Source organism: Lissotriton helveticus, chromosome 4_1 (genome assembly GCF_964261635.1).
Source record: "Lissotriton helveticus chromosome 4_1, aLisHel1.1, whole genome shotgun sequence".
Classification (NCBI taxonomy): domain Eukaryota; kingdom Metazoa; phylum Chordata; class Amphibia; order Caudata; family Salamandridae; genus Lissotriton; species Lissotriton helveticus.
In genome coordinates, this window is record NC_136063.1 from 362,371,729 (window position 1) to 362,396,907 (window position 25,179).

General features: G+C 44.7%; 1 protein-coding gene across 1 annotated transcript in view; it reads right to left on the bottom strand.

Annotated features, from left to right (window-relative positions):
• The window catches only part of LOC144827999 (fibrocystin-L-like), a 1,093,512-nt gene that overhangs the window by 284,034 nt on the left and 784,299 nt on the right, over positions 1–25,179 (bottom strand). Inside the window, exons 50-52 of the mRNA XM_078686146.1 lie at positions 20,505–21,531; positions 19,221–19,415; positions 14,460–14,593 (exon numbers count right to left, since the gene is read on the bottom strand). Of these exons, the coding sequence (XP_078542272.1) occupies positions 14,460–14,593; positions 19,221–19,415; positions 20,505–21,531 (1,356 nt within the window). The remainder of the gene's footprint in view (positions 1–14,459; positions 14,594–19,220; positions 19,416–20,504; positions 21,532–25,179) is intronic.

Below are 25,179 nucleotides of genomic sequence, written 5' to 3' on the forward strand. Positions count from 1 at the left end.
GTATAGCTGGAACTGCCCTGGCTTGGCCTCATTCTTTCCTAGATAATAGATATTTCCAGGTTTTTGGAAATGAGGTGAGGTCCAAAAGGACACCCCTTCGCTGTGGAGTGCCTCAGGATCCTCCCTTAACCCCACCTTATTTAACGTGTACACCTGCACCCTCACAGAGGCAGTTCTCCCCTTCGGAATACATGTAGTCACCTACGCAGATGATACGCAACTGATGATTGGGCTCAATAGAGCGGAGAGCCCCCCCCCCCTGTCTGCGCTCCTGCCTGGAAGAGATTGCGACCTGGATGAGCGACTCCTTTCTCAAACTAAACGGGGAAAAGAGTGGAATTATGATTCTGGGTAATCGCTCCCCACTTGACCTGAAAGAAATATGGCCTGCCTCCTTAGGCTTACCCCCTACTCCCAAGACCCAGCTAAAGAGTCTAGGTGTCTGGATCGACCAAGATCTCACATTCAAAACCCAGGCATGGAAGACGGCCGCTTCGTGCTATGGTGTCTTGCAAATGATTCGGAAAATCCTTCCCCTCCTGCCGTTTCAGGCCAGGAAAATCATGGTCCAAGCACTCGTCTTGGCCCGGCTGGACTATGCAAACGCGCTCTATTTAGAGGCCCCTGTTGGTACCCTCATGAAATTACAAACTATCCAGAATCGGGCCGCAAGACTTTTCCTGGGCACTCCAAAACATCAGTCAGCCAAATCTTCTCTGAAATCTCTGCATTGGCTCCCTGTCCAAGAGAGAGTCAAGTTCAAATCCCTATGTATCGCCCATGAGTCTTTATCCAAAACAGGTCCACCCATTCTTTACAATATTATTCAGCCCTATGAGCCCAATAGAAGTCTTCGATCCAAAACCTTGAACCTGGCCACTATCCCTAGGATTAGGAAGGCAAGAAGTGGAGGCCGACAATTTACGCTTAATGCAGCCAGACTCTAGAACTCCCTTCCCCACCATCTGCGAGCAGAACTAAATCATCTCTCCTTTCGCAGATCTCTAAAAACACTACTGTTTCCTTAAATCTGGCTTGACACCTCACTGCGGCTACTGTAAGCGCTGGGATGCCTCCGGGTGGCCATGCACTATATAAATGTTATTCTATTTCAATTTCAATCAGCACTCTCCAAGATGCTGAGGCTGAAAACTAAGCTTTTTAAAGTATATGAGCTGCAAGGTAAATGTTACTTGGATAGTAAGATGTCAGACCAAAGTGCTTTCAGATGACCCATCTAAATGAAGACAATTGGGGTTGATGGGAACTGCCTTATTTCACTACAGAGATTAGGGGCTCCAGATCCTCCCCGCAATAGAGTGGTTGCCAGATGAAAATCTGCTTTGGCAATTGCTTCACAGCTGAAAAGGGGGTAGAAGAGATATATGATGTGGCAAATGAGGTGCCTCAATAGTCCTTGCTCTCAGTAGTCCTAGTAGTTTACCTACAAATACATCGCAGAGGCTAGACTGCCAGAAACTCTCCAGCCATGGGAAACCTGAGAAATCCCGAAGCAGGCCAATCTACAGTGACTATAGGAGAGGGATGGCTGGTTTATTGTGCTATCTAATGCACCCACTCACACCACAATTTGATCTCTTCTTGTCCTCTACATTTCTTGCTGCACACCTTCAAATGTCCCTCTGTTAACACCTTGGGGACAATCAATGCAAAAGTTGGCGGCATCAGGATACTGCCTCATCCCTTGGATACCTTCCCTGTCCTCTAAGGAGGCAGTGCCACTGACTGTCACAAAGCCCCCAGCCTCCGTGATTACCACTGATGGTGTTAGGTGCCACATCACATGTACCTTTAACTTGTTTCATCAGTACCACCACGTTTCATGGCTATGGCCTTTCAAAGGTCACCAGTGCACTGGGTGGAGAAAGGGGGGCCTAGCAGTCTGCCCGAGTCCGATACACAGTACACCCAGGACTGACTTTGACTGACCAGCTGGCAGGTGAGGCATGGAGCCGCATGGTGGTGCTTCTATCTCAACACCATCTCGGGTGGATGTCCAGATTCATTATTTTAACAGTTTTCCCTTTTACCTGCAATTATTATTTTTTAAGTCTACTATTGTTGATTGATCTTAAAAGCCTGCAGGTTTGAAACATACGTTCAACCTTGCATTCCCGGATGTCAAACTACTATTATGAAATACTTTGAAGATCCCGGAAATAGCTCCATATCTGACTAGCTCCTCCACAGGGAGCCTATAAAGACCACAAGGTGTAGGGCACATGTATGAAGATTAAGATCTTCAAGCATGCTGAGCTCCCTAGTCTGTGCACAGTGCAGGTATTTTGGTGGTGAAAAGCTGATGTTATGGCATTAGGAGTAGGAGTAAATCCTGATTTTAGTGATTACTACAGCTGTAAACAACACACTGACTATGCACAATTTTCTCATTTTTAGCTGTAATAACAGTGGTATTTCTGACCATGGATGGTACTATTTTATGATAGAGGTAGAAAGTAAAACGCTACAGGTAGGAAAAATGGTGTAAGTTGAAGCTGAAGTGGCAGGCTGCTTGAGGTAAAAATGAACACATTTCACTGCCATTACGCAAGACTTTAGTGACTATAGCTAGCCTAGTTTTCAGATTGACAGCTGTCACATTATTTAGGATTAGCCCTCAGCTGATCTTTTTTTTTGGCAAGTGAAGCCACAGTATTTTTTTCGTGAAATCTGAAAGGTTTTAATAAGTCTTTACAATCTGTGGTAATGTGACCATTAATTGTAATTTGGTGTTATTCCTAAAAAAGACAGTTGAATTGGCTGTTGCTGTTAGACAATGTTTTCCCCTTCTAGACTGAGCAGTATTCTAATGTCAGCAGTATTTCCCAAATCCTATCAGTAGGAAGATTACCACCTTTTACTGATTGTTCCTTACTAACATACATTAGTATTCATTGCCGCAGATGGTACAGTGTAAACAACACAATATTCTTTTAGGAGCTTGAAAAGCTAGTTTTAGCGAGACACATTAATTCCCGTAGAAAATAATGGATTCAAGTGCAGCATGCAATACACTTTTTATTAAAAGAGTACAATTAGTATGCTTGTGCTCTGTCACATTACAGTTTTCAAGCTGTAATTTCAAGAGAATGTGATCATGTCAGTAGGGTAGTAAACCTGTCAGCCTTAGGGTGGTCTTCACCCGAACTTTTTTGCCATTATTTGGCTGATCATGTTTTTGCTGGCCTTAGGAATCTGTCCACTTTACCACGGCTAACCATTGCTAAAGTGCGTGTGCTCACTCCCTAAAACATGGCAACAGTGGCTTACACCAACGGGCACATTTAATTTACTTCTAAGTCCCATGGGTATTTCTCCCAGCAGGTGAGACGAAGGGGGAATGGGTGTTGGAAGGAAGGGCCACCTTGTGGGGGTGGAGAAACCTCCACAACCTTCTCCTACTTCAAAACTAGAACCAGGTATAAAAATTGGAACCTCAGACCCAACTCTTCAGTACACCTCTTGAAGACTCAGAAGGACTGCTCTGCTGCAAGAAGGACTGCTACTCTGCTGCCCTGCTACTTCCTGCCCTGCTGTCTGAGTGAAAAGGACTGGACCTGCATCTTGAACCCAAGACCACCAAAGTGACAACAATACTAGTTGGCTGGCATCCTGAATCTGTGAGTCTTGGCCCCAGGTGGTGTCAGCCCAGTCTAGACCCTTGAAGTGGGCCTGAAGGTGCTCTGCCAGCTCAGCTGAGGTCTAAGCAGAACCAACACAGCGCTCCGCATCGCAGCTCGGCATTGAAACCACCTCTGCCCGATACATCCCCAACGCAAAACCCCACAGCTCTTTGGAATCACCACTCTGTGATGTCTCCTCAATGCAAGACCCAACATTGTAGCCCTGCTACTCCTCTGAACGGCTGCTATTATAACCATCCTCACCTCAGAAGCTTGTATCGTGGTCCGCCGGTCCCTGAAACACATTCTCGACTCAGGACCTTGTATCGTAGCATGCAGTCAGTCAGTCAAAATCACTTTATTTGGTTATTGAAAACCATAAAAGCATATTAAAAATACCCATCACATAAAACCAAATAGTACACTAATCCAGCATAGGTAAAAATATATTAAAAGAATGTAAAATTCACAATACTATATAAAATACATATGATAAAAGGGAGGGACAGTTACACCTTAAAAATATAATGCCACGTCTGTCTAATGTTAAGAAATACAAATAAGATTACGAGAAAAATACAGAATTGTAAAACAAGTGTTCAAGGTAAAAAGTTGTGGCCCAAAAGCCTGTATTCCTATTATTTCCTTCTTTTCTTTGCTCTGACTGCTGCTGCTAAAAGTTAGCAGTATTAAAAATGTCCCAATGGATTTTAAACATCTGCAGATAAGTTAGAGCCGGCCTAACCTGCAGGAAACCTTTGTCCTGTAAAATTGGCAAAATAAAACATTTGCAAATCCGCAAATTGTAGTCGAGAAACATGACAAAGTGCACAGTATCTTGCCTCGAGAAATTGTTGCATGGGTATGGTCCTAAATCCTCTATCTTAGTCCAGTCCAAAGGTTCAACTAGTAAGAAATGTAAGCGATTAAACCTCAATCTTGTCTGGAGAAAGCGATGTTGGGGCTTATTGACAATGGTCAGGTAAGACTCCATTAAATAAGCGGTTTTTAAGATCTGGTAAGCACAGACAGAGGGTTTTGATAGTTTGGTGACCTCTCTTTCTGCGGATGCTAACCGCAAAAATGAGGTCTTGGCCCCTCCCAGGTCTTTTTTGCATTTTCTTTCAGTATTATCAAATACTTCTGGGCGGCCAAGCACCCTTGCTATGCTTTTCACATATCTCAGCCATGGAATATTGCTGGCCCTCTACAGAGCCATACAGTCACAAATGATCTCTTTATTTAACACTAACTCCGGATTACACCAGATCAAGATCTATTTGAGGAGATTGTACATTTAAGTTAAATCAGCCACATAACCGATACCCAATTCTTTATGAATTATGCACGAAGATGTAGATTGGGGCGCTGAGAGTAAACTTTTAAAAATGTATTTTCTACAGTTTGGAGCCCTGAGCAATTTTTGTAACCCCAAATTTCCGAACCATAGTTCGCAATGGCGATACATTTTCATTTATATATCTTTAACATTGCAGGCACAGGTTTGGCACCAAATCTACAGGCAAAATCGAGTACCGCACCGGTGGATCGTGCCATGGCGTTTCTCTTTGCCTTCCTTGTGGGGCCCATGAGCATCTATCATCAAATAACACACCTACGTATGGGAATGAGGTGACACTGGATATTTTGTTGCCGTCACAACTAAATGTTTTGATTTTACTTGGCTTTACTCCCACACACATGGTGTGTGATTTAGAAAAATGTATATTTAACTCCAAAGAGCCCATTAAGTCAGCCAAGGAGGACAGCAAGCGTTGGAGTCCCACTGATGTGAGTGCCAGCAGGTTTGGTGCGCTTCCCAATCGATCTAATCATTTAAGTAAGGAGGCATCCCGTATTACATGTTTCACCTTTGCTGCCAGAAGACAGATCGTGTCTCCATGTGAGCAGATCTCCTGTAATGCCGCACCTACTATTTTAGGACAAGTGGTTCTAGGTGCATACATCCTTCATTTGTAATTAAAACTCGCCATCTATGCAAGACATACCATTGGGTTTTTAACGTTGTTAGGATCAGCCATTCATCTATTATTAAGATTGAACTATCGTTTGCATTCCCTGACACCCTCCAACTCCACAGCACCCCTGGATTATTTTTACCCATTGAATTCATCCTTATAGGAGTGGCACGCTACAAATTAAAATCCTGTCCACTAGAGAAACTATATCTCTCCTTTCTGAGTGATTTCCACCAGAACGTCAGGAAGTGTGGCCTTTTTTTCCTGATGACGGCGTTACTTACACTGAAACGCGCGTCGAAAAGTGAAAAGTTGATAAATTAATAAGTTCTGCCACAGCACTATCTACCTTCAACAGCAATGTATTTTTCAGATGTTGTTTTTTATATGTATGCAAAATAACATCATGTATTATGTATGTGTACTATGGGTTTAATGAAATAAATGATTTGATGAATAGAATATCTCTATAGTTTTTATTATTATTTGCTTTTGACCTTTTTAGTTATTCATATGTATAATTAGCCTTACATTGACTCATATGACACTGTTTTGATATAGATTTTATATGTAATTGATTGTCTAGGAATTTTACTCCACACAGTGAGCGCCAGTAGGGCCTCATCATCAGCAAACGGAAATGCAGGAATTCATCGTTTCCTCGCACGGGGGATATCCTTAGCGGCTCCACACAAGACTGAATCTAAATTAATAATATAGAGGGTAAATAACAGCGAGCCAGGATACAGCCCTGTCTAACTCCTCTTACAATATCTATCGTCTTGGTTAGGTTCCCCTTTTGGTCGAACCTTACTGCTGCAGAGAGATCCCTGTACAGATCAGCTAAGAAATACACAATATTTTTATCCATACCCATCACTAACAACAGGTCCCAGAGTTTGGATCTATTTAGTCAGTCAAAACGCCGAGGATAGATCCATAACCACAAGGTGAAGTGTCCCTTTCTTAGCTGCTGTATATTTCATAATTAAAAGATAGTGATTAAGGCACTGATCCAGGGTGCCCCTACCCTTCCTAAAGCAATATTGAAGGTTTAACAACACGCCACATTCATCGATCCAACCTGTCAGTTTGCTGAGGACCACTTTCCCAAGCACCTTGACTGTTGAATCGATCAATGATATTGGCCTATAGCACCCTAGGTGGCCTTTCTCTTCTTTTTTTTAAAACGGGACAATAATTGAAGGATTTAGGCATTCACTGAAGGCATGCCAAGTTTAAAACGTTGGCCAATAGCTTTGCATCTGGTCCCAGGGCTGTATTGCTGGTCATTTGGGTTATGGCTATGGCCACTTCTTTCTCTGAGAAGTTCAGACTAAATGCGGAGGTTAAAAACATGGGCTCTGTATTTACTTGATCAGAAGGGCCTCCATAGATGTTTATAATGACTAATCCAGTGCTCTTCAGGGAGATTGCACTCCCGGTGTTGCCCTCAAGGCCAGAAAAGAAAGGTCTATTTACGATGTCCCAACATTTTGCACTATTCTTTATCACGTCGACGGACAGCAAATCTTTCCAGGCTTCTTGTTTGATTTCTGATTTACGTATGTGCCGAACGTGATTATACTCTAGTCTAGCCACTGCTAATACATTTCTGTCCCAGGGTTTAAGTTTCAGAGCACATAATAATTTCTATGGCCAACTATGCAGTTGTGGTTGAACCATGTCTCTTCTTTGAAAGTGCCCTCTTTATTAGGTAGGGAGAAGGCACTTGCTACCTGCTTACAAATGCTGTCGAATGCAGCAACAATACCCTCTCCCCCCTGCGTACTATCTTGACAGATGGCTATCTTGTTCCCAACAGAATTTAATAAATCTTTTAGAAAAATATCTGGTACCACCTTTGCCCATTTCAATCTGCACCCTTGATCCCTGGAATTTATTATGGCTGCTAAGGACCTAATCTCCACCACATCTGAGGACTTTCAACACCCTTTTAGGCTAATAAAATAGGGTTATGATCACTATGGTGCGACCATTTCACCGTATAAACCAGGACAAGGGGGTTTAGAGGTGTGCTAACGGATATATAGTCAATGGTGGAAAACAATCCCCTGCCCTTAAACGAGGGGATACCCATACCAAATTCTGCTTTAGTTGGAAGAGCCAATCAAAAGTCAGCTAAAACTTCCAATAAATTGAATGTTCAAAATGAGTCTCAAAATGTTCTCCCGGCCCTAGTTCATCAGACACCTGCCATTTTTTGCTACACAAATAAATATTCAGTAAAACAATCAAAAACTGTGTAACTTGCTTCTCCCTATATGGGCCTAGAAAGTGATTTAGGCTGCATAAATGTTCATTTATAGATATCTTATCAAATGAGTACCCGTCCAGCCAAAATACCTTTTCAGACGCCCATATTTCTTGGAATTGCAATATATCGTGTTCCTACTGCAAAAACAACAGTTGATGGACAGAATTCAGAATAATGTCATACATTCACCCCAGTACAGAGATCTGGGACTAAATCCATTGTTTTTTTGCACACCATGCCATTCCAGTTTGAACCCAGCCATATGCAAATCAGTCTTGATCCTGTGCCCCGTGGCAACAGTCCAGCCCGAACTGCCAAGCCAGGTCCTCCTTGGACTGGAAACAAGCATCCGAGGACCGGTTTTGGGCTTTCAGCCCTCATCAGCCAGGATAGCTTGATTCCAGTGGCATGGAGAACACGGGACTCACGTCTGAGCATACTCGTCCCACTCGGGGTGACAAATGCAAAACAACAGTTGATGGACAGAATGCAGAACAATGTCATACATTCACCCCAGTACAGAGATCTGGGCCTAAATCCATCGTTTTTTTGCTCACCATGCCGTTCCAGTTTGAACCCAGCCATATGCAAATTACATCTCGTCTTGACTATGGGAACATACTTTATCTGGGAGCCACGGCTGAGGGCCTTGGGAGATTACAGGTCCTACAGAATGCCGCCACACAGCTGGTTCTTATGCAGCCCAGGAGGGCGGCTTCAAAAAAAGCCCTTGACTCATTGCATTGGCTCCCAGTTAAGAAAAGAGTTATGTTCAAGACGTTACTTACATGTCATCGTATTTCTCAGAATGCTGGCCCGGCATATCTGAGAGATTTGGTCACCAAGTATGTTCCAAGAAGGTCTCTTAGATCCACAGGGACTGGCCAGCTGGTTATCCCAAAGGTAAGAAGGCTAAAATGGGAGGCCGCTCTTTCCGGGTTCTGGCAGTTCAGAACTGGAATAATCTTCCTCTAAAACTAAGGCTAGAAAGCTCGGAAGCTAAATTTAGAAAGCTACTCAAAACATACTTGTTCACTGCTTAGCACAGTATGGCCTGCTGCTGCGGTAACTGCCCTCCCTCTCACTTAGCGCGGGGACACGCCGAGATGGCGTAACCATGCGCTTAATAAATTTCTTTATAATTATTAGGTGTGCCACCTACAGGCATATACCACTCCTAAGGTGGGCTACTATGTGGTGGACACGATTCTTCAGAGGTAGCCATCTTGGTGATACCTAGGAATTCTAGGACAGGGCTATGCCCACTTCCCACAGGAAGTGTTCATATAGGGAGCATAGTGACCCCAAGGGTCAGTAGCACATTGACTCCTAACATACACTCCCATAACGCTCTAAATTCAGTATTCAGGGGAGCCCCTGGCACCAGAAGAGCAGATCCTGATGACCTAGTAAGAGAGAGGACACCAAAGAGCCGCAAAAGCAGAAGAGGAGAGAAGAAGTAGCTGAACTGGTACCAGCCCCGCTGGCCTGTCTGCATCTCTCGTCGAAATCTGCTCTAAAGTCGACTTGTCCTGCAGTTGGGACTCTAGAAATTTGGGAGGACTGCCTGCCTTCAAAAGAAACTCCAGACCTCCCATGTACAACTGAGCTGTTCCCTGCATCTCGCAGCAACTCCAAAAAGAAAGGACTCTAAGGTTTGGGAACCACCAAAATCCAACACTTGAAGCCACCTCTGCAACCGTCGCTCCATGCCGAAGTCGAAGTGGCCCAACGGTACCATCGGGGATGCCTAGGCCTCCAGAGTTTGAGTCCATTATGGTTTAACCCCTCATGTACTCCCAGACATCGCCTGCAGGCTCTGCACATAAGCCCCCTCTACTGAGACTGCTCTGGTAAGAAAAAACCCGACCCCTAAAGACACCTTTGCACCCGTCACCCCTGGGTTGTGGAGAAGAGGACCAAAGGTGTCCCTATGTCCTCGAGCATTGTGAGGCCTGGGTCTCCCTGTTGGTTTAGCCTGACTGGCCTCCTGGCCAGAGCCAGCAGCCTCTTCTGGCAGAGAACAATCTCCATCGAATAACATTGGGCTCCTAACACTGTTTTGCACCCTGCACCTGACTGCCTTCATATCGCTGGTGATGTACTGCTGGTGCTGCCTTAGACCTTGCCCGTCACTCACCTTAACTCCTGGAGATTGGTCATGGAAATCGCTGTACTATACCTGTTTGCAGAACTTTTTCCTCCTTCCATAGTATCACATTGCAGAACTCAGAAATTGCACTGTGAATTTTTCAAAGTGTAAAGAATTTCTATTTGAAAACATACTTACCTGAACGATTTTTCTCTGACGCCTAAACATATATAAAGATACTTGCTATTTTTATAAATTGGTATGGATTGCCTTCTTGAGTCATATGGGTAATTTATTAATCATTATGTGTATTTGCAAATGTCTTGCACTCCTCTGTGTTAAGCCTAAGGCTGATCAACCACACTACCACTAATAGAGCACATTGGGATTGCATAGCAAGTCCCTGTCCACTCACAAGGGAATCCCTGGACTCTTTACACGTTACATCAGATTTCTAATATATCACATAAAGAGCCAGCTTCCAAAAAGTACCACAACATCCACACATTTCATGTTGGGCATGGTAGGCTGGATAAAGCCCATAGCTGTAGTCGGTTCCAAGGCACAGCAAGAAGTCTTATCTAAGGCTCACACTCAGTGAACGAGCTTTTCCTTTTTGCCTCAATGGTCACTGTTAGAAATGGGGGTCTCTAGTTGGCAGAGGTAGGTACCTTTGTCCAAATAGGAACCCCTGCTTCTAGTCAGTGTAAGGGGGATACACTCCTAAAATAACCCCTGCTCACCCCCTTGGTAGCTTGGCATGAGCAGACAGGTTTATCTCGGAGGCAGTGTGTAAAGTATTTGTGAACACATACAGTATTACAGTTAAAGCACTACAAATGGACACCACACAAGTTTATAAAAATAGTAAATCTTTATCTAAACCAACAAGACCATGTACGATAAAAATCCAATATACAATACTCTTGAAAAATAGTACTTGTGCATAATAATCTTTAAATTGCAGGACAATCAATAAAACACAGTTCTTGTGACTCAGTAACTCCTCCTAGGGCTAGTGTGATGCTGAATACGATAGAGTCTAACAATTCCAGCTGACCGCGTTGATTCGGGCAAGCTAAAGCTTCGACAGACTCGGACACAGTACCTTTCTTGTTGCGACCAACACATCAGTGATAGTCGGTCGGGGCAAACGTCATGATCGCATTGTGAAACAGAGCGTTGCGGCAGATGAGGTCCTCACGATTCGGTGCCGGCAGCAGCTCATTGACAGAGTCGGTGAGGCCAGGGCTTGCGTAGAAAGGTGAGATGCCGCTCGCTGCGGTGCTGGCAAGTCACAGCCGATCGGTGTTCTGGTCAGGCAGCAATGGAGCTGGTGGCGTCCTTGCAGTGAGTAGCGAAGAGTTGCGGAGTGCAGAGCCCACAGGAAGCAGTGTAAGCAGTGGCTCGTTGACGGAGTCGATGAGACCAGGGTTTCGTTGCGAAGTGAGGCGTTGCTCTCGGTGGTGCTTTCAGGACACACAATCCTGCGATGGACTCGATGACAGAGTCGGTTACCCTTTTGTTCTGCAGAGACAATCAGAGACGTGCCACCAGACACAGTGAGGTCTTTGCTGTTCCTGAGACCTCTATAACAGGGAACAAGCTCAGTTCAAGCCCTTTGAGATATTTTTCTTCAAGCAGGGAAAAAAGCAAGCAGCAAAGTCCTTTTCTCCTTTCCTTGGCAGCAAGTAGCCACTGCAGGCGGCTACTTGCAGGGGGCGTATTCCTCCTCAGCTTCTCCGGCTCTTTTCCTTGGCAAAGGTTCCTCTTTATTTCCCATAAGTAATCTCAAAGTCTAGAGTCTGGGTCCCTCTTTTTATACACCGAAATCCTTTGTTCTCTGAAGGCAGAGAGTGTCTGTACCCAGCCAAAACCAGTTCTGTCCTCACTGGTGCAGTTCCTGGCAGGAGGTGAAGACAGCATTGTTGAAGGCAGACCAGGCCCATTCTGGTGAAAGGAAATCTCCTCCCCGTACTCTAAATGCAGCCCAGGTCTATGCAGCCCAGCCCTGACTCATCAGACTTCAGGCACCACTGTCACTATCCAGCCCCTGTCATACAAAATCCAGACATGCAATACACAAACCTAGCAGAGGCATACAGGATGGTAAAGCAAGAAAATATCCACTTTCTAAAAGTGGTATTTTCAAACACAGAATGTAAAAATTACCTTCACTAAAAGATGTATTTAAACATTCTGAGTTCTGGCATTTCAAACTTTATTTTTCTACCTTGTTCCCAGGGGCGGATATGTTTATAAGATGTTATAAACAAACTCCCCATTCTATCCTATGGGAGCAGGTAGCCTTGGAATAAAGAAAAATTAAATTGGTACCAATTCACTATCAGGACATGCTACACACATCAGAGCATGTCCTACCTTTCACATACAATGTACCCTGCCCACAGGGGTACAATGGGCCTACCTTAGGGGTGACTAACATGTAAGAAAGGGGAATGTTAGGGACTGGCAAGTGTGTGCACTTGCCAAGTCGACATGGCAGTCCCAGACTGCACACAGGCTCTGCAATGGCTGGCCAGAGTTACCTTTTACAAACTGCTTCTGTGGGTGGCACAATCAGTGCTGCAGCCCACGAGCAGCCTTTGATTTACAGACCCTGGGCACACGCAGTGCACTGTACTAGGGTCTGAGTAAATCAAATATGCCAGTCATGGATCACTAATCCATAACACAAATTTACAAAGAGAGCCCTTGCACTTTGGCACTGAACAGCAGTGGCAAAGTGCCCAAAGCATCTATATCAGCAACACTGAGTCCAACACACAGGAAAAACACAGGATGCAAAAGCAAAAAATGCAGGGGAGACCCACGCCAATGGTGCAAGTCTAACAGTCACTGTAGAGCAGGCCGAGTATTTTGTCTGACTAGGCCGAGTATTTTGTCTGACTACTCTTCATCTCCTCTGCTTGATTTATTTGCTTGTAGGACCGGTAGTGTGTTTCATGTTATTGGTTACTCGACTCAAGAATGCTGGGATCTAAGAGAGGAACACTGATGGCTGTCATGTTTCTGGTGTTTGCTGGCAACAAATATAAACACTTTCAATCAAAGGTCAAGACGCTGTATTTGGATGGGAGACAGCTGCAGGTTACACTACATAAAGAGATTCTTCTACGTGGTGATGCAATGGAGTTAAATGAGTTTAGCCTTGCGGTCTCTTGCATCATAATGAGTGAGCAAATGCTTTCCCATTTCCTTTACCTTAGGTGAGAAAGTGGGTGATACTATTATGATAGAAGATAACCACCCCTAGAAATTCATGCTAGCTCCAGCCTTCCAGATTACTTATCTTTGTGATTCTTTAGGCCTAAACGCCTGTCATTAAAGATGTTGAAGTTAGATTTATGTTTTTGCTACATTATTGTATTGCAGCCGTGGTCAGTAGTAGGTGCACCTGCAGGGTGGTGATGTGGGGAGGAGGAGGGGTAGGGTGGGGGGTAGTAATCTATGGATTACGGAGCTTTACAGGTAAGTAAACATATAAATAAATAAAACGAATTTCGTTGCCCACACTGCATCGTATTTGGGGATGCAGTGCATGCAACGAAATTTGTTTTATTTATTTATATGTTTACTTACCTGTAAAGCTCTGTAATCCATTGATTACTACCCTCCACTATGCCCCTCCCCCTCCTCACGTCACCGTCCTGCAGGTACACCTACTTCCGACCGCAGCTGTTGTATTGTTAAAACCAGTTGCAGCTCGCACAGGTAAAGCTGTGGGGCAGTGAGGCGGGGCCAAATCTAGTGGTGTTCCACATACGGCAGTAGACTGGAGAGTAAATAAATAAATAAAACCACTTACTTTGTGGTCACCGGTGATGCGGGAAGCCCAAGGTGATTGGTTTTATTTATTTATTTTCCACTTTCCTGTCGAATGTCGAACTTCACTACCCCGCCTGACCACCATACAGCGTTAAAACATACATTACATTACAAACAATTACTTCCAAAATCCCTGCTGCTCTACACAAACATACGATTCACATATTACTTAATATCTTTTAATTGTTTCAAAATGTAGCAAGTAAGAATCATATTTATAAACTATTAACTAAATTAAAATATAATTGGAGATTTTCTTTTCCAATATTCATTATAATTGCGTAGGATACTGTCATGTCAAACCTTGATACAGAAAGTACAAGAAAAACCTCTTGTAGAACTAGAGTAAGCAGCCTACTAAAATGCGAAAGCTGTGCCCATTTCCTTATTGAGCCTAGTATAATGTAAAGTATCTACTAATGGGGATGTGAAAATATTTTTAAAAAACTAAGAAATACACAATACATAAAAATGAAGAAAATACAGGCATGGCATGGCATGATGTATTTTCAGCACCTAACGCGAAATAAAGACACAATTTTAAAATTAAATTTCAGTCAGTGCCTAACATTTTTTATAACGTTGCATGGATGTTAAGGCATGCCTTAGTCTGTTACCTTAAATCCATAAAATGTGGCAGTGTACGATATGTTGGTGATGAACTCTGCATCATGAAAGTACCAGTTGATAGAGTTTGCGTTTGGAAGCAAAGCCATCCAGCCGGGTGCATAATAAGAAACTGTGCTGACACCTACAACATACAACACAAGACAGCATCATAAAACTGGCACCTTTAAGTTAATAAGAATACAAGTATAGTGAGTGGCAGGTGGAGGCCTTCATTGTGAGTGAGCTGGAAAATTCTGACCCGTGCTCCAACTCCTGTTGCCTCAGATTTCGGAATTAGGGTTTATGTCACTTTATTACACCTGGTAATTACCAGGTATGTTAAAATCGCCCAAAAATGTCAGTAGCTCAAAACTAACAGAATTTAACAGGTGGAAAGTGCCTGGTAATTAAGGGGACATCCGCATTTTAGCAGGGCACGCACCAGAATTCGTATATAATGCAAGATCTTTGAAGGCAAAACTTGTAATTGGAAGATAACTAAGTGCTACATAAATAGAATTACAATTGGCAAACCAGGGGCCATATTATGGAAGTCCTCAGGGCAGAATGGGTGTTTGTGCCAGCTTTTGTGTGCCCCAGGGCACTTTGCTATTACAGAAGTGGCGACAGACGCTTGTGCATCCCCCTTCCGTAATACCGATATCACAGGCACACATTAGGCGCCAACGCTATCATCAGATTGCGTTTGCTTTATTGCATGGGGACATGGTCCCATGTAAATGAGGGAATCCCTTTGCCTCTGCTCCCGTGCCGTATTATAGATACAGCCGCAGAGGCAAAGAAGCTGTCAGGAGGCCCACAGACAGTGCGCCACCCAAAAGTGGCAGCACTCTGGAGGGGCAATGAAGGTCCCATTGACATCCCAGAGAACCCCTGGTAGGCTGGTGCAGTCATTCACTGCACCCACCACATGAAGTCTCTGTCCCCCGGGCAGAGCGAGTTCACAGCTGCCCTGGGGAAAGTGCATTCATCCTAATACAGTGCATTTTCCTTGTTTGCACAGGATGCACCTTTTAAAAGGTGGGCTGGTGCAAACTAGGAAAATGCGCAGCATCTGTGATATGGCACCAGTAGGTTATTAGATTCGAACGGGTGTAATGATTAACACAGTCACCCCTGGAAAGTTGTAATGAGGGACTGTGATTTTGACAAGCAGTGTTGAGGTGAAGGGAGGTGGAGATTAGTTTAATAAGCATGGGGAGACATCATAATTTGAAGGTTTCAGGTGTTTTCTTTGGGGAGTGAACTGGGTTTGGTTGAAATTGTAAAAGAAAAAACTGGATAAACCGAGAATTGGCCCTGCACTCTCACCCACAATATTCAGTTTATCCAGCAGGCAAAAAGCTATTTGAATTTAATAAAGGTCGTGGGGAATTAACATAAGCATACAGTACAGATGTATAAACCATAAAGAAAAGTTGTTAGTGTGATATTACTGTATTTTGTTGTTGATACATACAAACAGTATCATCCCAATTTGTCAAATAATAAATAAGAATCAATATCAATAGCACTCAAACTTATTACTAACAGATCATGCATATTTGAAATTCGTTTAAATAGCCAAATGTTTACATTGTAAAACTTCAAGCAATTGTAGCACTCAAATAAATGAATTGGTCAGTAAACAGCACTGAAGTAGCCAACTCGTGTTTCACGGAATCCCCGATTCTTCAGGGCAAATTCAGCGATTAAGGCAAGCTGCAAATAATAGCTCTCACGGTGTACAGTTCAAAAAAAGATGCCCAGACAGACATAGAATTTATTGCTTCTTGGATTCTGTTAGACCTGACACCCTTGGCGTGGTTTTTCCCCCATCTTTTTGCCTCTGACTCATGTATTTTTGATGCTGTGCTGGATTTCGTTTTTGCTGGTTTAGATGCTTTGGACACTCTGCCACTGCTGATCAGTGCCAGGGTGTAAGTGCTCCCTCTGTAAATTGTCATATTGATTGGATATACCTGATTGGCATATTTGTATCACCATGAAGTCCCTAGTAAAGTGCACTGTGTGTGCCAGGGCTGGTGATGACAGATGCTACTAGTGGGCCTGCAGCGCAGATTGCGCCACCCACATGAGTAGCCCTAAAATGGTGACTCAGGCCTGCCAGCTCAGGGCCTGTGTGCAGTCAGTGACTGCCATGTCCGCCTTGCCAGTGTCCCCACTGGCTGGGCCTAACCCTTCCCTGTCTGTGCACATCAGTCACCCCTATGGAAGGCTCAAGGTACCCCCCTGGGCAGGGTGCAGTGTATGGATAAGGTAGAGCATGTACTAGTGCAGGTCACATGCTCTGGTAGTGAGCGGCAGCCATTTTGTGTGCTCACTACTGTAAGACTATCTTGCTCCATAGAGTAACATGGGGGAGGCTGGTCCCAATGGATACCAGCCTATCTTCCCATAGGAACAAGATGGGCCATGAGTGAATGATATCCCTGAAATCAGAATTTAATAACACATCTTTTAGTGAAGGTTGTTTTTAAATCCTGTGTTTGAGAATAGTACTTTTAGAAAGTGGCTGTTCTCTTGTCTAACCTTTCTGTGTGCCTGGGCCTGTTTGTGGATTGACTGTCTGGCCTGAGTGTGACAGGGGCTGCAGAGCCCCCAGGGGATTGTCTGAGTCAGCCCGTGGATGAAAGGCATCATCTGCTGCCAGGGAAGTGGGAAGAGATCACACCTGATAGTGACAGGGCTGTGCCTGCCTGACCACAAAGCTGGCTCCACCCCCCTGCTGGGCAACTGTCACCTCTGTCCCTGATACTGAGAAGAAGAAGGAAGCCAGGAAACCCCCAGTGCCTCAGCAACACCCAGAACTGGTTAGACCGGGCTCAGGGTCCACTTGCACAAAGACTTCAAAGGACTTCAAAGGACTTCAAAGACTTTTTGGGGTATAAGAGAATGACCCCTGACTACAGAAAATCAGATTCTACAATCAAGAGGAACCTCTGCCAGAAGAAGGACTGCTGAAGGGATGGAAGATTGCCTTGCTGTGTGCTCTAAGGGCTGCTATCCAACTGAAGGAGAGGAGAAGAAAGGGACTTTGCTGTGTGCTGTGACCCTGCCTGCTTGAAACTGCCAAGACTTTGCTGTGTGCTGTGTCTTCAAACTTGAATCTCCAAGGGCCTGAGAAGAGCTGACCCCCTGTCTGCAACCCAGGGACATAAAGGTTGCCCAAGGACTACAAAACTCTGCTGTGCCCCCTGAAGCTACTGTGTGCTGAAGAGATCGTGAAACACTGTTGTTTTGCTGTGTAGCGCACTGGCTGCTCTCTAATCCGAGTGAGGGCGCTGCGCTGACCCAGCCTGCCATGTGGCCGAGACCGACGTGTTCATCGACACGTATGAGGCTTGTGGGCCTTCCCAGTGCAAGACACACTGAAAACAACTGTGTGCCGCTTCACCGTCGCAGCCCGGGGTCCGTGAACCCCCGTCGAAGTGCCCCGTACCTGGCCGGTACCAACGTCACGAAGACCGAGCCCGCCGCGCTCTGATTGGGTGAGAGAGCCGAGCCCCCTTACCAGCGCCGCGACGGGATTGGCCCGTGGGTCGTAGCGTCATCGACGATGCCGCGCTGCGGTTGGTTGGCGGGCTCGCATCAGGAGGGGCTGGTCCCGGGAGCCGCACTGCCATTGGCTGACTCCCGGGTAAACACAGAGGCTCGTCGCAGGTGCCGCGACGTGATTGGCCGGTCCGGCGAAGTGCGAGAAGGAAGAGACTGCGCCCGCAGCGAGAAGGAGACCCGTCTTCGAGAGCCGTCCTCGTCGCGGGAGCAACGCGAGTGCAGTCTACTCCTGGCCTGAGTCCCGTAGAGCTGTATCAGCTCCCCGCCGCTCCCTGAAGGTACTGAGAGCGGGCGGAGAGCAGAAGGGACCGGCCGGGGCGGGGAACAAGACGGATCTGAGCGGCGCGGTGCGCATGAGGCCCCGAGGAAGTGCCGATCAATGGAAACAAAGTTCCCAGCACATCTGGTGAGGCGCGTTTGCAGCGCTTGGGGCCCACTGCTCTGCGGGCTGACCATTATTGATACAATCATTGGCATAGTTTGCTTTGCTCGTTTTTGAGAACTAGCTTGGGATAAGCACAAGTATTATTTTTAATGCTGATGCAAGGGACTGGAGACTGTTCCTTAAATAAGAACTTCCTATTTACAAGTGCAACCACTAAAATTATGTGCAACATTTACCTGAAGAAGTAATTAACGTATATTGATGATTCTTACTGCTGAAACTAGATAAAGATATATATTTTTATAAAATATACTTACCTGTGTGGTCTCAGTTTGTGGTGGATTGGGGATTACTGTTGTGTTAAGTGCAATTATTATACACATTGCCTTGGGGATAAGACTGCCTGCTCGCGCCAAGCTACCTAGAGGGAGAGCGGAGGTTATCTACTGTGTGTATTCCTTCACCCTGACTAGAAGCAAGGGTCCCTATTTGGTCTAAAGTACTTACCTCTGCCAATTAGAGACCCCCAGATCTAACAGATTCCAATTAAATTGCATCCCTTTCGTGTAGGAAATTCTGCGTGGCCTAACAACAAAATGCCAAGGTTGGGCAACCAATTAAGACACCAAGATAAGTTTCATGCTACAATCGCTTTCAAGACATGGTGAAAAGCAATTTTGCATTCCCGCCTAAACCTCATTAGGTAATAGTTTTTCACCATGTCTTTGGTTGTCTTAATTTCTTACTAGCTTTAGCGTATTTTATGGATTGTGTTGATCTTATCAAAATACACAAACTATATTACCATAAGCATTGGAAAGAATGACATCCTGTCCAATAAGCGATGATGGTGAAGGATTGTTGAGGGCCAAACGATGAAAAGAGACTGATGAATTGCAAATAAAACCATCAAAGCCAAAACTCCACTCCGCGCTTCGGCTGCACTCTGAGGGATTCAGAAGAGCACTTCTTGGAACTACTTTACGTCCCGCAGCACCTGCTGGAAAAACACATAGGCCTTACATTAGCCAGACAATAGATGTGTCACTCCACATCAGTACCACAGTTACTGTGATTGCTTCCTCAGATGCACATGCCTAATGTATATCACAATGTTGTAAACTAGACACATTCGCCATTATGATGTTTGAGTGTCTAGTAAAACTGGTTTGGATTGAACAGGAAAAACTCTTGCCAAACTCAGTGACAACATATTGATTCAGTCACTCATATTAGGAATTTTCATGTAATGGCTGCTCACCCAGACTTGTTTTCGTCTAACCGACTAAGAAAAATCATTTGAGAAGCTCAAATATAAGAATGTCTACCCACCCAGTAAGCACATATCACTGTAACTGAGCAGCAACTAGTAAATAAAAATGGTGTGCATCTAGATAAACATTATTATGTGATCTGCGACTGGTAACTCAAGATATAGAATACAATTGACGATTATTAATAAAAGAATTTTTCGTTTCCAGCACCATTGCCATAATTACGCCAATTGGAGCTAAACGTAGACCATGCATGTCATTCCATTTGAAAGTACTACACTTGTTTCTTGTCTTTTGATTTATGAAAAAAATTATAGGAGCATGTTCACAAACTGCATTTTGTAATTTAATTAGTACTGCACATGTATTAAAAAATGCTATTTACTAACCTCATTGTGCAGACTTCCACCCCTCCAATCTATGCAGAGTTCTCCATAAAGGTGGTGGAGATCTTTGCAAATGCAATCTTGATACTTTGTAATACATGTGGGAGTAAGGAGAGAAAGTGGGGAATACTCACTGCTAACTGAGAGGGGTTTACATGAAATGTAAGGAGGGTTTACAGAGGGTCATTATAATACAACCCACACATCTACAAAAGAGTAATACCATTCCTATTCATAAACTACACTCCTAAAGTTACCATAGCGCTTATGGTGGCAATATATTGTAATTCTACATTCCTTCTAAAAAAAAGAGAGTCTCAGTTACGAGACCCTCACATTATCAGCTGGCACATTGTCTCAGTGGTACCATTAAGCCCCTAGGGAGGTAACATTTCAATGCATATTTAATACTGAGTTAATGGCAATTACCTGTAAGCGATCCGTCAACATCAATCAGAACAACTTCATGCTCCCATCTGAATCCAGCCTTGTTACTTGTGTTAACAAACTGGATCCCATCAAACTTTGCACTCCAGCCTCCACATCTGTATGTACACACCCCAGCGACAGAAGTCACACCAATGGCAGCACAGCTGCGATCAAAATTTATGAACTTTGTCGATGAAACTGTAAGTCCTTCATCGAAAGGCAGGACAATGCCTCTGGAAGAGCAGTATGAAGAACCCAGTCCAAGCTCATCCAAATACCCAACAATGGTGGCATTCTTTATAACAGCTCCGTTGGCCTCCCCCCATCCTCCAACATACTCGAGGAGTATTCTCTTAGTCTCTATGCCAGCATTCTCATTGTTTACCATTAGAAAATTCCGGAAATGAAGAGCACCACCATTCACCCATTCAGCTCCTTTTTGGCAATTCCAGGTTGTCAACGAATCAAATACGGCAGGCTGTGGAGTATAGGAATAGCAGATGCCTCTTTGTGTGGGGAAATAGGACTCAAAAATCCAAAGGCCATACCATCCCTGGGAGTGGACAGTGTTGTTATAGAACTCTCCAAGAGGAACCTGTTTCTGGCAAATATTTGGGTCAAAGGATGGCTCATCAGGGTGGTCATGCATTCTGTACCAGAAACCGAAGTGAGTTCCGCCCGCTGCAGCATTGTGCCTGATCGTATTGTTTGGATTGGTCACCCAAAATGCAGCTGGAGTAACATCATCATTCAGGAGACTGGTGCTCTGCTTGACAAATACTGCAAGGTTGTACTGCAAAATATTGCCATGCTCTATTCCATCTTCTATGAAAAAAGCTCCTCCCATGATATCATATATAACATTATTCTCCACAAGAAGATGGTGTGTGTTGTGAATGGTCACAGCCCTGTTGTACGTCTGATGAATTGCACAGCCTCTCACATAGGACTTAAACTGCATATCACCCATCAGATGCCAGTGTATGGGGTACCTTCCCAATTTAAATGCTTGACCAGCATGAAATACCTGTAAAAAAGAAAACAATATGTATCACTGTAATGCCAAAGGGAGTAGATATTTGTAACCTGTGACACCTCAGTACCTCCTTTAGAAAGCCTCTTGCACAGTGAGATGGAATTTTATGAAGTGACATGGAATTTTATGTAGTCAATATTAAACTTAAAACATGGAATATGGAATTGCTTATCAGTTGACGCTATAACCAAAGTATACAGCTTCTTACAAGTTACTCAAACTTTTGATCTACATGTTTCTAAACTGCTAGTACGGCATTATAGTTTGCTGCAGAGGGTGGTAGCAGTTGATGATGGCCCTCTGCCCAAGTTAGAGGCCTGAGCTGCATGTAAGGCCGAAGGTTTATAATGAGTCAGAGGTGCCTTTAATAACTGTTGTACCTTGAGGCAAAAGTGCAATACCAGTATTTGAACATTCCACCCAATGAGTAGAATTGGCTAAATTAACTGTAGAAAAATTAAGGCAGAGCTTCAAATGTTGAATCACAAGGTCCATACTGGCCATTATTGACCCTCAGCCACTTTATTGTTTTCAAAAGATGACTCAATATGACAATTATTGACTATTGGCAAACCCCACCAACAATAGGGAGCAAGGCATGAATAGGACTGCCTCTCATTTTATTGTCTGGGTGAATAAAAGGCTCCATACTCATACAGAGCAACCTCAGCCTCTTCAGAAACAGAAAGAGAAGGAGCCTAGCCAGCTGTGCCTGAACCCGATGTCTTAGAAGAACAATGTCTGAAGAGGCAGAAGGCATGCAGCAGGAAAATGGAGCAGTTTCTTCACTGAGACATTTAGGCGAGAGGCGACTACTCCTCCCACAGCACTTGCTATTTAGACCAGAGCTTAGCCACAGCAAATTGAAGGGAAGTTAAAGGACTTTAAACTTTAGTAATACCCAGCTTAGAAAGCATTCTGATTTACTGTTCTGCTCCAAATGTTACATGTAGTGTTACACGTAGGCCTTATTGTGGCCACTCGCCTCTCTTCTATACCTGAAACTCAACATGACCTTCTATGTCAGCCTTACTGTCTGCAGTAAGGCTAGTATTAGGCACTAAACTACCTGATCTTGTAGTCATTCCCGTCCAGAGGTTGCCAGGTTGCCTATTGAAGTTGAGGGTCTATTTAAATTAGCTTCAATGGTGTATTTATTTCTCCAACTTGGAAACCCAAAGTACCTCTTTTGAAAATGTACCTTCTCTGTAGGACACTTTCTGTAAAGCTCTGACACCCTTCTCTTAAAAGACCTTTCAAAAGAACAGCATCTCCTGAAGCACCTTCAAGATCTGGAATTCCATTCCACCTGAGATGCAGACTAATCTTTAACTTGATGTTTACAAAAAAAGATCTGAAATGCTTACTGTTTGAGCAAAATGACCAGTGGCATTGCATGATATATTCTTGTGCTGGGGTTTTCATAATCACAATCACCACGTAAATCTGCCCAGCAGTCTTGGTGGTGGCTAGCTGTCACCCTGGCTAGCTGTCACCCTCTTTAGTATTAAATAATCTCTACTTTCGAAACACTAGCTTAAAAGGCCTTCTCTTTACAGAATTGTCTTGAGGCATTTGTATTAATCTTTGTTGTTTGGTGTGTGTTTTGGACTAGATGCTACACAGGGAGGCTGCTACCCATGCAGACTTCATTTATTTTAATTACATTGTTCTTAGATTTTATACACAGACATAATTATCAACGTGTATACATCTGTTTCAGGGTCTTTCAATTCCTCCAGCTAGTTGCATTATTTAGAGCACGTTCCATTCCTTTTTATCTAAGTGAAAACATCCAATTACAATTTAACTTAATCAATTGTTTTCACCAGTCTACTCTATTCTTAACCATTTTTGTGTGTAAGAATTTGTGGCAATAGTGGTTTCAGTTCTAGTTCGCTCACATCCTTACATCCCTCCCTTCTCCTAGTCCCCCCATCCACAGGAACAACATTCTGCTCCCTTGTCAGACTGGAACATGTCCCCAACTTGCATTATTTAGGCCAGTAACGCCCAAGGAGGTGGAAGTAACCTTGAATAAAATAAAAAGCGGGTCTCCTTTGGACCCTGCACCCATGAGATTTCTCAAAAACGTAGCCCCCGTTATCATCCCCACGCTCACGGAGCTTATCAACTGCTCACTCGTACAAGGATCGGTCCCCGACAGCTGGAAAAGTGCAGTGGTGAAAGCACTCCTCAAAAAGCCCCAACTTGATCCATCAGATATGGCAAACTACCGGCCTATATCTCTCCTCCCTGGGATCAGTAAGGTTACCGAGAAACTGGTCAATGGCCAACTCTCCCAATTTCTCGAGACTAACAACATCCTACGGCAATCCCAAACCGGGTTCCGCCCGGGACACGGTACTGATACCGCCCTCCTTGCCGTCATCGAGGAGGCAAGGCGCATTCTAGATTCCGGGGGATCAGTGGCAGTGATCCTCCTGGATCTTAGTGCAGCCTTCGACACAGTCAACCATCGTGTCCTCCTCCATCGGTTGGCGACAGCAGGGCTTACCGGGACGGCACTCAGCTGGATAGAGTCCTTCCTCACCGGACGCACGTTCCAGGTCTGGGACGGTATCTACCACTCGTCCACTCTTCCTCTCACGAGCGGGGTCCCTCAGGGATCTTCCCTGAGCCCCACGCTCTTCAACGTGTATATGGCCCCCCTTGAAGACGTGGTAACACCATTCGGGATAAAAATAGTGAGCTACGCTGATGACACACAACTTGTCGTCTCCCTATCCCAACTAGACGACCACCCAGACAACCTGTCAAACTGTCTGACAGAAATTCACGGCTGGATGTGTGAATCATCATTAAAACTCAACGGTTCCAAAACCGAGGTGATGCTCATGGGTAAACAATGGGCGACCATCCCCCCTGCGGTCTGGCCAGACGTGTTCGGGGAAATCCCCACCCCGAAACACGAAATTAAAACCCTCGGAGTCTGGCTAGAACCCGACCTCTCCATGAAGACCCAAGCGGCCAAAACTGCAGGGACCTGTCTTGGGCTCATGCGGACTATCCGCGGAATCCTCCCCTTGCTTCCTCCCGTATCCAGGAAACTACTAGTCCAGGGCCTTATACTGTCATGGCTGGACTATAGTAACACGGTCTATCTAGGAACGCCGGAAGCCACCGTGGCGAGACTGCAACGATCACAGAACGCAGCAGCCCGCCTACTCATGAACGTACCCCCCAGAGAGTCTGCCAAGCCCGCTATCAGGGCTCTACACTGGCTCCCGGTCCGCCAAAGGGTGGAATTTAAAGCCATGTGCATGGCCTATAAACTGATTAATGGCTCGAGACCTGCGATCCTTAGCGGCCTGGTCACTCCTTACAAAGCATCCAGAGCTCTCCGGTCCGAGAACGAGCACCTTGCCAACATCCCTAAATTTAAGAGGACGCGCACCGGAGGTCGACGTTTCTCTGTAAAAGCCTCCGCCGGATGGAACTCCCTCCCCCGTTCCCTCAGACTGGAGCCCAGCTATCTGACTTTCAGAAAAAAACTCAAAACCCTTCTGTTTCCCAAATAAGCCCTCCGCCCCTTTCCTTCTCAGCAGGTTACAAATTTTTCATAGCGCGGGGATGCCCTTGGGTCACCAGGCGCTTTACAAGTCGCTAATAAATAAA